The sequence below is a fragment of the Anopheles cruzii genome, chromosome 3 (assembly GCF_943734635.1).
Source record: "Anopheles cruzii chromosome 3, idAnoCruzAS_RS32_06, whole genome shotgun sequence".
Lineage (NCBI taxonomy): Eukaryota > Metazoa > Arthropoda > Insecta > Diptera > Culicidae > Anopheles > Anopheles cruzii.
In genome coordinates this window covers 53,836,016-53,851,235 of record NC_069145.1, presented here as the reverse complement: position 1 = coordinate 53,851,235, position 15,220 = coordinate 53,836,016, and the positions used below count along the sequence as shown (strand labels likewise).

General features: G+C 40.3%; 1 protein-coding gene across 1 annotated transcript; it reads right to left on the bottom strand.

Annotated features, from left to right (window-relative positions):
* On the bottom strand, positions 1-7,112 carry LOC128270606 (platelet-derived growth factor receptor alpha). Its single transcript, XM_053008017.1, has 18 exons — positions 7,107-7,112; positions 7,017-7,041; positions 6,768-6,952; positions 5,360-5,673; positions 5,098-5,291; positions 4,954-4,979; positions 4,839-4,863; positions 4,166-4,194; positions 3,951-4,078; positions 3,009-3,069; positions 2,747-2,912; positions 2,327-2,481; positions 2,108-2,262; positions 1,979-2,046; positions 1,585-1,747; positions 1,380-1,485; positions 1,154-1,259; positions 1-487 (listed from the first exon to the last, which is right to left on the bottom strand). The coding sequence occupies exons 1-18, from the start codon at positions 7,110-7,112 to the stop codon at positions 210-212; spliced, it is 2,190 nt and encodes a 729-aa protein (XP_052863977.1). The 3' UTR covers positions 1-209.
* Positions 7,113-15,220: the final 8,108 nt, after the last annotated feature.

Below are 15,220 nucleotides of genomic sequence, written 5' to 3'. Positions count from 1 at the left end.
ATGGCCCAGTGAACCTTAAGACTAACACTACAATAAACTCGGAACATGCTGAGTGAGACTGAAACCGTAATTTCCCATCACATCAGTAAGCTCACAGCGGAAATCTTAACGTGGACAGCATACATTGTTTGGCCGCAAATCGGTTCGGACACTATGATGGCACGTCCCAGATAACAGTTTAACGTTTCAAATATATCGTTCAAATCGGCTTACTTGTTGTTGACCATAGCCAAACGCAACTGATCGCTGGTCGGGGGAAACACGTAAGTCGGTTCGATGTCGCTAAAGTCGATGTAAATTTTCTTATGTGGATCCAATTGCTTCGATATCTGCTCGAACGACGGCCGTTGTTGGGGATCCTCACGCCAACACTGTAGCATTAGTTCATATACCTCCGGAGTGCAGTTTTCGGGGCGTTCCAATCGCTTCCCTTGCTCCAGAAAACTCTGCAGCTCGTGGTTGCCAACGTCCGGGTACGGATAACCACCTATAAAGAACATTCAGGGACATTAGATTCTAAGGTACGTTCCGTACGTTTGTATGGTCTAAGGTTGGAATCTATGATGCAAAACTGTTCAACATTACACATTTTATGACAAAAACCATTTGACGGTCTCTTGCTCTTACTGTGGCAGTGCGCTTGTCTAAATATGCAAATGAAACTTTATTGCCCGAGAAAAAAAATCCTTTGAAGTCTCCTGTATCGTTCTCCTTGTTTGAGTTACACCTACCTTTTACGCAGAGCTGATTCGAAAAACCAAACACTAATTGCACAGTTCCCGAAGGATACCAATGGTAGATGGGTGAATGATAGCAAAAAGCAACGTCAATACAAATGTGTTGCTTGACCTCACTTGAACATTGCTTTCTGTGTTTCTGCTGTGTTTCTCTAGAATCCTGAGAATTGAATGTTATCTAGGATTGCAAGACGACAGTATTGGAATCGTCCTTTAGGGAACATCCTTTGATGTTGGAAAAGTGGTGGCTTGATTTAAGCAAAACGTTTGCGAAGAACGGACGGCTTTAGAGGGGCTTTGGTATCTACTCGTTACATTGTGCTTTAACAGGCAGCTTTTAATTAAAACAAGTAGCATACTCAGCTGGAGTTATGCTAGCGACGGAACGATTTGAAAATACAGGTGCGGTACAATACCTAACGTTCCTATCTCCCACAGCACAATTCCGAAGGCCCAAACGTCGCTTTTGTTGGAGTACAGCTTGTCCCGTATTGCCTCGATGGAGAGCCAACGCAGCGGAACCTGGACACGGCGGTACCGGAAGCAAAAACGGATAAGGGTTAACCGCACCAGAAAGCAAGAGAGAAAGTGAAAATTAGATGACGGTTTCCGGCAAAAGTCGTGACGACACACGAGACATACCTTTTTGTTTATAGAATTGATGTATATTCCCTTGCGGGATAATCCGAAATCCGATATCTTTAACGTTTTACGCTCGTCGATAAGAATATTGCGTGCCGCCAAATCTCTGCCAAAACGAAGCGAAAAAACAAGTTGGGGGCAGCATAAGAACGTGTGATATGCCAAGAGGTATGCTTGCTGTAGGAGTATCACTATACGAACGTACCGATGTGTGATTCCTAGTTCTTCCAAATGCTCCATCCCACAAGCTATTTGCTTAGCGAAGTTGTGCAGCTCCTTGTTATCCAGCACATATTCCAAAGAAGACCGGCTGCTATCAGTAACGTTAACGCTGTCTGCCTGAGAACCGCTGAGCATTGTATACGTGGCTAGAGTTGGAGGCACAATAAGCAAGTAATGAAGCGATTAATTAATGATAGCAAAACAAGGTAACAAATTATATCAGTGCAAGAAACAAAACATATAGTTTAGATAAAGCCCCTTTCTTGTTCATGACACCAAAACTACCCACCATGTCTCACTACCATTTCAGTATCAGCGTGGAAGCAACAAGTGTTGCTTCGAAATGCAATCAAAAAGTTAATACGTATCGTACTTACTTTCTGCGAGTGACGGCCGGGTGTTATTCGTATCGTTTTGCGTGATATAGGATGCCTCTGAGTTGGAGCTTCTGTAATTTTGTTTTAGAGGCGTGAGTCCAAATAAAAGCTCATGTGTTAAATACTCACGATGTGTGCACGAGGTCCAAATATTTTCCCATGGGACTGAACAAGTTGTTTGTCGGATTGTTTTGCACCAAATTGGCATGCTCGATTTGGGGGGCGATCGCTTGCTGTTGTACCTTCGCTAGATGTTTGGCTCTGATTTTACGCAAATACTCCAACTGCAATGCAACAGGATGTTGGCGCTAGTTTTGTCTGCTTGATCGTCGGAAAGAATCATATTACCAGATCGCCGCAACCAACATATTCCATTATCATTGTCAGCGGCTCTTTGATTGTGCAGCAGCCTAGCAGAGTGACGATATTCGGATGCTGGCCAACTCTCTTCATCATTGTTATTTCGTCTAGAAACTCGTCATACTGACCAGCTGAAGGAGATCCTTTTTCAACAGGAGAAATGTGATCCAACGATTCAAGTTATAACATGAAGTACATCAATGGAGCATGATGCTGTAATGTGCTTTACAGTTTTGCAATTCAGTAAATTTGGGATGTGTTTTAACATGAACATTGAAAACCATGGCCGTAAGGCCGTTAACAATACCTAAACTTATTCTTAATTCAAATCATTCGTAAGTTAACCATAAAGCCTAAAATTTTGATTTGACGTTTGAAAGTTTAATAGTTTATTTAAAATCTACTTACGCTTGAGCTGCTTGACGGCAACGATTTGCGTTCCATTGATATTCGGTAGTTTTGATGCGCTGGCCATGAACACCCGTCCGAAAGCCCCTTTTCCTATTTCTCGACCGATGCGCAAGGACGAATGGGGAACCTCCAAATTATCCGCCTTGCCTCGCGCTCTAGCGTACTTTAAACGTAAGTAATATGTGTAAAGGATGGAAAGGTCCACATAAGTCTGGTATTGAAATGAAGACTTAAGCAATTACGAAATGACCTCATTTACCTCAATTTCCATATCTACGTAGAGTACATTATCGGACATTATTATCGCCGAATGTTCCCCACTGAAAGTAAAATCAATATATTTCGTAACAGGCAAAGGTAATACACAAGATAGATTAGAATCCGAAATTCTTTACAAAAGCTTTCAATTAAACTACGTCTAATTCAACGAGGTGTTCGTTCAATATGCAGCAGGTGTCGGTAAAGTAGCAAGACTGAACATTAACTGACCGTCACATTACTCAAAGAGCACTAAAGCCTTTAAAGCGGAATACTTAATAGATTACTATTAGCTGCCGTTCAGTGAGAATAGAGTTTACCTGTGAGTGTTGTTAAAAAATTCATAAAAATCGTGTTATCCTAAATGGCTAATGCGCGCCCGGCACATGGAAATGCGCTATCCCATACCTTCTTTGTGATTGTCACGGCTATGGGAGAAGCTAGATAGACTCTTCGGGTTCGGGATAGGGCAAAGCTTGGAGAATCTCGAGGGCAAAGGTAATTTTTCATCACTGCACTGCCAGTGAGGCCACGGACGGCTTTATTAATAAAGTACCTAGGGTGGTCATTAAACAAAAATCCAAATCCGTTTCAGTACGGAATAGTAATGGAAGTTTGAGCTTGAATACTGCGCCACATTGGACTTGTTGTTATTGCAGTATAGATTGCAGACTATTGGATGTTAGGTATTGTCGGATTCTATTTAATACAATTCTTAGCGCACTTGAGATGTTGTATTTGACCTCCTTTTTATTCTTCTCCACAATTCAATGTAAAATAAGTATTGCTTGCTTTTAACGATACCCTTGGGATCCCGAGACTTAGTGGAGAAGTTAACAATGGGTTTATAGCGCAAATAATTTCTCACGTTTCTTGAACTTCATGTTCACCTTCATCTATAATGAATTCATCTAATAGACAAAACATGAAATAAAATACTTGCCTGGATCGAACGCAAACTTCTCTCCATCCGGGCTCTCGTCGATTTTTTGATCGTCGTTTGTGAATGAATAATAGTGCACTTCCGATTCCGATACCGGCTATGACTGCCAAGGTAACAGCAATCACGAACTGGGCACGAAACAATAAAGGAGGAGATGCAGTAACTGCGCATCACACACATTGCATTGATTATTAGATTTTCGTCTATTTGCTTACTAGAGGATGTTGCGAAGTTGAAGTTTGCACTGGAAGTAAGAAAAAATAACATTTACGACCAGCAATCAGTCCCACTTATTGGAATCAACGTAATTGGTATGTTTCAAACTAAATGTGAACAATGAATGGCAAGGCCCATTCAGCTTTCTGTCACCGGTTGAGCACTTAATCCGATTTAACGAATCAACAGAAACTCATTGATCATGAGTCACTCAGTACAATGTAATTAGAAATCTAATTATTGAAGGCACAGTTTGGCGGCTAGACACTGATAGAAACGAGGTAGACGCCGTTCCTATCAACACGTACAATTCAGCCGCGGAACAGCAATAATGAGAATGAAGTTTCATTCAAATAAAATACAACAAAAAAAGTCGAGAAAAGGTGATACACGCAAGGCTGTGATTATGGCTACATATATAAATATATAACTTCTTAAATGACCAATAACTTAACTAGAATACACTATATATAAAATAAATATAAAGTATACAACACTTGGTTTGATTAACTGAGGGACCTCTAAATTTTAGTCTAAATAGTATAAACATTTAAATTAATAGCCATTTGTAAAACCAAACTTAACCTTCCACAGCTGACCAGAATGGGCAGTGGTGAATACTATTAAATTTTGAAGGCACAATATTGTCGATATTATTATTCAATCACTCACCTTCGAGATGATTTGACGAACCAGTCTGCATGATAAATCAAGAAAAGTCAGTAGAAGGTATAATTTGGTTAGATAGTCGAATGTCACAGTTAGCTTCATGTAGGTTATTTCATACCTTCGAATCGTTGTCTGGTAGAGTTACTGGATCCACGACGATGGTGAAAGATAACAACGAAAGAAATGTAACGGTCATATTAAAAATGGTTCAAAAGACTGTACGAAATGAATGCAGCCCATGAGGGGTGCGAAGATCTTTTACCTTTTAACGGATTGGCCTCACGCTCACACTTCTGGCTATCGATAACTTTCAAGTACACTAAAAAAATGTACTTTGCACCAGGTAGCTCACCGATGTCAAAACTATGTGAGCCGACGCCGAGCGGCACAGTTACCTCTTTAATACTGCTATGTTGCCCACCCCAACTTAATTCGCTGTTCGTACCTCGCCGGACCCTTTAAACGACGGAGAACATTAAGTAACCGGCCTAAACGGTGCTATAAAGTAGTTGGCAAATTCCTACCGAATCTGGATAAATTGCGGTTCAGCATTGGTTGGTAACTCGTTAATGTTGTAGGTGCCCAATTTCCAGCTGACGACAAGTTCGTTGCTGGTGAGATTAACATAACCAGTTATATTGTCAAGCCCCGGAAGATGGTCTACATAATGGCACGAGCATAAACCTTCCACGCAATCAGGAATCACTACCAAATCTCGGATGCTGCTCGGATAGTTCAATGCTTCTACCAGGATGGAGTAGGTGCAAAGTTGCTGGATAGAGCATTCATGCTTAGAAAGTCCAGTAGTATCGGTTGGAGCGATAACGTCGGTGTTTATCTGAAGCACAACGAAATCAATTAGAATTGATATTGGACGTTCCCAGCAAAAGCATGAACGAATAAAGGGTATTTGAGTGCCATGTTCGGTGATGTTTTGGCGATAGCTTATAGACGCTAGTAGAAGAAGCTTTACACGTTAGTAAACTACGAAAGGATAGATAGTAACAAAGGACGTACGTTTTTCAAAAAAGCACATTTTCCAGAGCGTAAAGTTTTGGTGATTTTTGTACCCAGAATGATAAGACATTAGAGTAGCAAAAATTCAACCTCTATCAGGTTAATTAGTAGTAGCATAAATATAAGCAGCAGTAGCACACATAAGTCGAAAATTCGACGTAAAATGTTATATCAGCATTTAGAAGTTACCGATGTAGTATAAAACCAGGTTATCACAACCAGTTAGACAACATCAAGGCCGGGAAAGTAATTGAGTCAGAATGAAAAGTCATGTTCCCAATTGCATTATCCTTTGGCAGAATGTGGAACAACTTGAAACATTTGACAAGCCCCTCAGAAGGTCGAGGAAACAGTGTTTTATCTTATCCGGTCCAGTACTGGGGTGGAGTCAAGCGACACTTATTTTTTAAAACGACCCAACCACCTGTATGTCGAAAACTTCAAGGCACACTCGAAGAACAGTGAGTTATTCATGCACGAAAACGGATAAATGGCGCAAAGAGAAGCCCAAATAGGGTTAAATATCGTTGAAAGAAATGGAAGCAACTGAATTATGAAAGTGGATTCTTCTATTGACATCATCAGAAAAGTATACTGTAAAATAATGTGTGTAAAATAATACTATACTGATTCCTTTTTGCCTCGATCGTTACGAAAGAGATACCGTCGAACCGCTTTCGACGGTCAAAACACCACTTAAAAAAATGGTGCAAGTCGTAAAAGATTTACAAAGAAGTTCTTAATGGCCATTCTCAACCTGGATTTGTCTCATTCAATGAGAGATTAGATAATAAATAAGCAAATACGCCGTCGAGAGCTAAGCGTCTATGCTACAAGCGTGTAATTATAGTGAAATAATAAATTCAAATGATAAGGCGTGACGATGAGGAATGATAACCCGCAATGGAGGCTTACCGCAGCAACAAGTATCGGAGCACACTTGATATGTTTTTGATCGTCAAAGGGACTGTCTTTAATACACGCTTCGGTGTCAACATGCTCGATAGTAACGGAGTACGTTGCGTCTTTCGGCAAACTTGAGTTCCACTTCATGTGCAATTGAAGATATTTCTCGTGCCGTACCGGGACAACTGTCAGGCCTGTGTAAGTGAATAACTGGAAATGAACGTCTGTTGCGGCAGTTCGTAATTAGTTAAATCTTACCACTTAGTGGTTCTGTGGCACCGGCCTGAAAGAAGATATGAAACTTTTGAGTAAATCTACGATTAGAAGGCTGTTTCATCAATCTCATACCTTCATTGTGTTCAAAAACATGGACGAGATGAGAAATAGATTTATGCTTTTCGCAAGAATCTCCATCAGTTACCATTTTAAGCGATTTTAGGCGCAAAAAATGATTAAAGCATAGGGGTCCTTGGTTATCTATTGAGCTGGACGTGTATTTCAGCAAAAACAATGTGTTCACGTTTCAGTTTAATATTTTTAGTCTTTTTTAAACGATAATATTATTCGTCCCCTGTAACAAATATAAACTTCTGTACTTGAAGAGAGATGAAAGGAACAGAAATAGAATAACACCGACATTCTTGTCATTGCTCGTAGTAAAGGAGCAAAAATGTAGTGCAGTGGCGCTTCGTGGAGGCATTCGCAGAAGCTGTATGATCGATCGTTCTTAAAGGTTGACCATTGCCATGAAATGAATATGACCCTTCATCGATTAATTAAATTAGTTTTCTGTGTGCAAATATTTTGATAGGTACAATGGAGAGGAAGGTGATAGGAGAGTTCATTGCGAATAGTTGGATTTTAAATTTAAAAATCAATTAAGATAATGGGAAGGTCTATGTCAATGTCAAAGGGGTTAGATAATAAACATAAACATTTTTTCAATACTATTTCTTTAAAGTATGCTGTTTACTATGTATTTATTCGGGACTCAATACACCTTGTATGCGTTATTAGAAAAGAATGATAAAAAGTCCCGATGACTCAAGTTGTCCGGAAAAAGGCTTGTACGTTCTGAGAAAAAGGCTTGTCAGGAAAAGGCTATCACATATGCTTCAACGCAAACCGGTGTTCGTAGTTCTGTTGGTTGCATACGCACGATGGTAAAATCGTAAACGCCCAAAAAATCGTTATCAATTTCATTGCGATTATGGTTTCAAGCAAACAGACCGAGCTACTAGTGATAACAACAAAAAACCTCCCCACATGAGTATGCTAGATTTAAGGCATTTGGGATCAACGATGCGGCAATTAAGCGTACGAAAAAGTTGCAACAATAAAGTTTGCATAGTTTGCAATCTTCTAAAGAGAAAAAAAAAACAAATGCACGTAGGAACATAGCATAGGTAGCAGCAGTTACAAGTTATAACGAAAGGATGGATACAAATTTTTCAACCTTTTATTTTGGAATTGGAATTTTGGATTTTATACGAAATTGGCTGGCTAGGACTAGTGATAAAATAGAATTCTGCATCCTTCGTTTGATCCACTCAATGCACACGGCTCAAAACCAAGTCGCAAAAAATAGCCGTCCGCAAACACAATTCGGAATAACGTGCAACACATGACACTACGCACGTCGTTTCACAGGCAATCATCGGTTGTAATTCGAGGACACGGCATGTTTAGATAAATGGCATAGATTTCCATTGCTTCATCGTCAACCGCTGTGTGCTGTTTCATTAACAAAACAAATAAAAGGCTTTTGCAGAGGTACAACAATTAATAAGCACTACATAGAGAGCTTTGGTCGTTTGGTTTGGACATTGGTTCCTCCTACTATTCTGAACTGTTTTCTATCACCAAACCAAACTTTTCGCTCAAACATTTATCTGCATTTTGGATTTTGCAATACTACATAGATCGGTTGATGTTCCGCGTACCCAACCTGTTACATTCCTAACCAGAACATTTATTAAAAAGGGTGAAACGGTGCGTTTTTAAGACGACCAGCGATAAGAGTGTGACGAAAGAAGTATCTTATCAAACAGCGCGACGCCTATTCCGATTGTTAGGCACTATCAGCAGACACCTTCATGTTGAACTTCTGCCCACTCGGGCTCGGCTGTGGTGAAGTCGAAGAAAATATCTATACGGGTGTGCCACACTTTTTTCTTCGTTTCACTTTTTTTTTCGCCGCCCCGATTAGTTCATCATTAATCGTTCACAGCGTGTCGCCCAATGTGGCGCGATGTTTGCCCGACGAGCACGTGCGGGGGGTGTCCTTCGCTATGCATAGTCACTGCCGGCAAACAAGGACCCTAGCAGGCAGTCCTAGCACTTCGGAAAACGGCTTTTCAGAGCCGTGAGTCGTAATTTCGTTTAATTCTCGGTTGGATACCGTATCCAAAATCCACGCACAATTCTGACATATTCACCGCATAGCACTCGCTTGCCGTGTTTCTACTGACTGCTTCTTCGCCGGTTGTCCGTGAATGTGAAATCGGCCACGTTGAATAAGACGGAATTTGCCGCGGGGCAACACTTTGTAAGGTGCACGACCACGCACTTTGCACGCTATCTGACACTGAATCAATTTACCACATCCAGTGTTCAGCTACACACTTGTGACACGCTTTCGGCCGTGCTCCTCCCGTTTTCGGGACGAAACGGTCTGATAAGATACGCACTTGACCAACGGTACAACGAGCGTGTCAACCGACGGCGCAATTTTGTTACGTCTGACGAGCCCGACGCTCCATGTGCAACTGGTCAGGATAACCGAAGCTGGAACCGATCGGGTCTCCGGTGGGTGGCGTAGTAAACACCGAGACATCCGCCTTTCCGAGCACGCTTTGGTTTCCGAGCCAGTGAACCCCAGGAGCGCCAACAGGGAATCCGAAGCGCAAACGCCGTTGTGGTCTTTTGGACCGTATCGAAATAAGCGGGCTTCTGGGTTTTACGTGGAACACATGTCTGTTTCAAGTTGAAGTGCACCGAGGTTAACGAGACACACGATGCAACCGAAAAGTTTAAAGTGTGAAATGAGCGTCAGATCTCAAAAAGACCTCTACGGTGGACAAAAGTACGTGAAAATTAAACCCCTAGAACCCTAACCCCCAGAAGACACAAAGATTGGATGAGGATAAAGAGGATATTGGATATGTTAAGATGGTTTCCACATTTATCTGCTGTGCTGTAAGCCTGTGACTTATTCTTGCATGAAATGTTTCTTTTGCCAAAGGTAAAAAACGAATGCATAAACAAAGATTGGGTAAACGAAAGGGCGAAGTGCGATTTTCTTCGCGGCTAAACTAGACTACAGTGTTTCCTCACCCGATCGTGAGACCACAATCATATGCGTGCTGTAAGATAAAAAGAATAAAACCCAGTCCGCAGGAGATGATGGCGAGCGTCCCAGTGATCTTACTAGCCGTAGGAGTTTTCGAAGTTTATTTTTCGCGACTTTTTGTCAAATCAAATAACCCTTGGTTGGCGTAAGGTATGTGACTACCAAGCGATATTGTGTAACACGACCCCATCGTGCATGTACGTTTGAATTGCTAGCATTTACCTTTTACCTATTTATTCAGATGTTATTTGTGGTCTCGTCAGGTATGCCATTGAAGGTTTGGGGCGGGCGAGCTTGAAAAAAAATACTTTCAAAATATTGTCAGGATCTCTAAACGCTAATATCGTGAATAGCTATATTTTACGGTTTTGAAGAAACTATTTAGTGGAAATTTTCTATTTTTTCCTGTCACAGAAATTGTGGTCCATCATTTGCATTTCACTAATAATTAACCTTGCTTAATAATGCATGATTGACTTTTCCATGGGTGGTTGCAATTGAACAAACAATGGAAATGAGAAAAAAATATTTTATCATATTAGCCACTCCATGTTAGAAAAAGGAAAACATTTTAATGTTAAATCAGTTAAGTAAAAAACTGACCACGTTTCATTAAAAATATGTAAAATTACCTTCATTATCGTAAAGTATTCGATACAGTTCAATTAATCAAATTCGTTTCAGCTACTGCATAACAATCTACTTAAATTTATTTTTCCCAGCCATCCGGGTGCAAAGTTAGGAGTCACAACAAACAGATGTAGGTAAATATTTACATTATTAAAAGGAAATCGCGCACAGGCCGCTGGATGGCCGCTGGATGCTGCCGTGGAACACTAGCTGCTGTATTTATGGGAGTGCACACCGGCAGAAACCGAGATACAGATCCGTAGCTTGTGTTGATAGCTGGCCAGACCGAGTCGATATTCGTGGGATGGTGTCGCTTGATCAATCATTCCTTCCGTGCTTGGTGCTTTAGCATATGCGAGTGGATCTATGGTAATTTGCGATTGGAAAGAAACGAGTGTGGAGCAAAATTTGAAAATTCATAATATAGTTCGAGGGATGTCTAATACTGGTTTCCGATGACACAATAGTCAATGACACACTTTACCATCAAAAATGCATCTTTAGTTGAATTAATTTTATTGCACTCGTTTGTAAAATACAATTTACAATCTAAAAAAAATCTATAATTACAATAAAACAACAAAAGTACACACTTATCTTAACAGAACACTTCCTAGATAAATATGTGCTTTTTGGAGTCAAACACATTTCTCGACTCCTTGTTACTGTTTTTGCGTTTCTCAAAAATTTAGCAAGCACCAAATTGCCTTAAGGTTTGCATGGTCCAATATATATTTGACTGCTGCAAACATCAACAGCACGGCTTTCGTAAGATTCTAACATTTTCTGGTTTTTTTTTTCAAACATCTGCCATACTGATTGATACTCTGCTACTGGCAACAGAAATGATTGATCCTGTTACTGTGTAACGCTCGTACGGGAAAGAAAACATGTGGCTTAAGGAGGAAGGAAAAAGACTATTTGATCGATTTTCAAATGTAAACAATTATGCTAGCATGCATGATGTTTTCTTCGTACTGTACACCTACGACAGCGCACGACCCATTTTCATTGATACTATAGCCCACAGATGATTGTAACACGCTCACGTATGGAGAATACTACAATTTTTTGCAACTTTCTGCCGAACCAAGAGCTTTAACACATAGTGTGTGTGCATTGTGAAATGAATTTTAAACGTTTTTGGATGGCAACTAAACGTTGTAAGCCTAATTTTTTTACATAATGAACGAAGTTGAGCGTGCTATGATTTGATTTGTGCCATTAATGCAAATCTGCTGTAACATACTATCGCAGTAAGCTAGGAATATTCCGTTTCGTCCGAACTGTTATCGGTGCTGGCTCCCTAGACGTGCTTCTCAAGATGGCCAACAAAGAAAACGAAATCGTACAATTAATAAACCAAGCAATATCGTGTGAACATCCGCAAATTTATGGTGCAGTAAATCTCAATCTGTTGCGCGAAGCATTGCACCTTCTGGTGGCTCAGGGAAATTCAAGAGTGGCCTCAGAAGAGTTAGAAGTACCGGGTGTAAACAGAAGCTCGAAAGATGCCAATCCCGAAGTAGGTGAAACCAGTTCACCTACAGTAGAAAATGGCGAAACGAATTGCGAACAGCAATCCGCAGTCGTGTTAAATGAAATTTTGTATAAGGTAAGTTTTTTGTTCGCATCTTTATATGTTAAGCAGTTGATATAACCAAGAAAACTAATAAAACTATTTGTATATCGAATTTATTGTATTTTTGGCACAGGTTGAAGCAATCAATAACCGTGTGGCGGAAATTGAAGCAAAGGTCGAGAAACTCGGACAACAATCATCAGCAAATGAATGTTTGGACAGCACAGATGCACAGCAAGATACACCCAGAATTAATATCGTTGATCCATATGATGTGCACCACACAACTCTTTCATCGCAATGCAAAGAGGACGACGAGACAAGTAGGCAATCAACGGAGCGGAGTACACCAGAAATTAACTTGAATACCAAACTATCCCAGGCCATGGAGTATCGGATGCGGGAATCGGATGTACAATTGGTGTCATCTCAGTCCGCATCCCCAAATAAATCAGCGGATAAAATAGATGACGATAGGAACACCAGTCACGTGGATCTAGACCCCAAACCCCGGCAAACATCTGAGAACGGTGAGACAATTGACGATAACAAGGATTTGACAGAACATGAGAGTTCGTGCATGGAAAAAATTGATTGTCTCTCGAATATGGTCGACGGTCTGCTACAACATGTCGAGCGATTAAACCATTTGGAATCGAACATTGATCAAACGGTTTTGAAGTGCGTGCGAAGTATACTTCAACAACAAAATGTTGGTAGAGTTGCCGAAAACCCGCCACAATATGTAGGAGAGGCCCAATCTGTCCATGAACATCAGGAAAGAAGTTCAGTGACTGACCTACCAGACACCAGAACTGACCAATTGCCGAAACCCTCCTTAGTCCATGATAAGGATTCGTTTCACACATTCGTCACTGAATTTCGCACTGCTATTGCAGAGATACGCGATGAATTAGTGCTGCTTGCGTCCAAACTTGGCTCTAATAACAACCGAATTGCTGCCGGAATTAAATCGAGTGTAAAAACCATGGAAACCATTCGCTGTATATGTTGCGATTGTTCTGCTGCCATGAACATGCATGAGAGCCGCATACCGGAGCCGGCTATATTTACGGTAAAGCGTCCTTTAAAATGCGTTCTACAAAGCAAATTGGATTATTTACAAAGAGACAAAAAACACACTCCACATGGAAGGAATATGAAGCATTTCGAGCACCTCACCAAGCGTAAAAAATAATCTAAGAGTCTCGCAACAGAGTGTTGAGACATGCTAATTAATCCTCCGCCATTGCGCGATGTGCGTTAGTTAAATCATTATTTTTGAATAACAAAACATCTCCAATGAACTCTATCTAAATGATCTTGGTGGTTTTTTTACATTACTATGAGCTTCTTTTCGCCGCCGCCATGAATAATAAAAACAACAATACAAAAGTAAATTTACAAGCTGTGTTTACCACATCACCAGGTTTACCTGCCGCTTTGCATAATTCTGGTAACAGCATGCGCGAAACAGAAGCAAAGATGGCAAAAAGACAACACGTGACGATTGGAAAAAAATCATGAGTTAAATAAAAGGGTTTATTTCATATTATCATTTGTTTCTTTTCGCTACCTCATGGCTGAAGTAGCAATGGATTAAAAATCAGCAATTCGGCCAAGCGGCCGTAAATTTACAGAAAAATGTTTACCACATCAAAGGTTGCTATGCAATGCTGCAGTACTTAATTCTGGCAACAGCAAGTGCGAAATACAAATAAAGATGGGCAAAAAGACAACATGTGATTAAGTATCAAACGATCGGAAAATAACCATGACACGAATGCAACTTCGACGCAGAGAACGAGATTCAACACCCATTTGGTCAGTTCAATATCGTAATTAGTTTGTATTTCAATTGCGAGCCTCGTCCAGGGTCTGAATTTCAACTAAAAAAATATTCTTAGTAAGAGAAAATTTACATGTCAAAATGATATCAGCGTAGCGCGATAAGTAACCGGTCTGAAATGTCCCGAGTAAGCATGATTCACCGGCAAGTGGCTGTGTTGGGTTGTACCAGGCTGTTCAATAAGTTCTTTGCCTCGATAAGAAAAACAATTTTTTTTGTTTTCAAATACACTTTATTATTCAGTATGGCCTTCCTGAACATCAATACAGTTGTTGCAAGGAAACTCAAATTTATAAATTGCATCTCTGAAGTGAAAAACTGATATACCTTCAAAATACGTCTCCGTGACGTCATCATTTGATGAAAACTGCTTTCCACGCATGATTTTTTTTGGGTTTGAAAACAGATGAAAGTCGCAACAATTCGAACTTTAGTTCATGGATTTTTAACATTTTCAAAATGCTCTTGTGAACATTGTCTCTTGCATTGTTCCATTGTTCCATTTCGCACAGAGCGTTCTGAAACGCAATAGTTCAGTCATAATATTGGTTATACTGCTCAATGAGATAGCTAGGCCTTATACTAATCTTTAAGTAATTCGACGATTTTCCAGTACGATATCCTGTATTTTTTTACGATTTTAGGTGTTTTGTCTGTTTTTTTCAACGTTTTTGGCAAGGATTTAACCCCTAATTGAAGGCGAAGAGTCCTTATACACGTTCAACATTCGTTCAAAATTTTCGTTTGCTACAAATTTAAATTTTCCTTTCCTTTGCTCATATGAATAGTTAACCAATATAACAAAAAAAATTAGGCTCCTAGCAGCGCCTTTTGTTATCAAGGCCAAGCACTTATTGAACACCCTAGTATTTTATGGCCCGGAGCATCCGTTGGCCGTGTGGTAGTGAGGCGTAGCGCGTAAAACCGTCTCGCTCACTCACTCGGAGAGTTTACGAATTTTCTCTCTAAAGGCCGGTCCAGACGCTACGATTTGTATGTGCAGAAAAATCGTAGCGTCTGGTGGGTTTTGGTCGTTGTCGACCATCGAC

Coding starts and splice junctions, on each gene's coding strand:
- LOC128270606 (XM_053008017.1), bottom strand. Junction 5,674..6,767: donor CTCCGATACTTGTTGCTGCG/GTAAGCCTCCAT, acceptor GTTGTGCTTCAG/ATAAACACCGACGTTATCGC. Junction 4,195..4,838: donor TTCGTCAAATCATCTCGAAG/GTGAGTGATTGA, acceptor TCTTACTTCCAG/TGCAAACTTCAACTTCGCAA.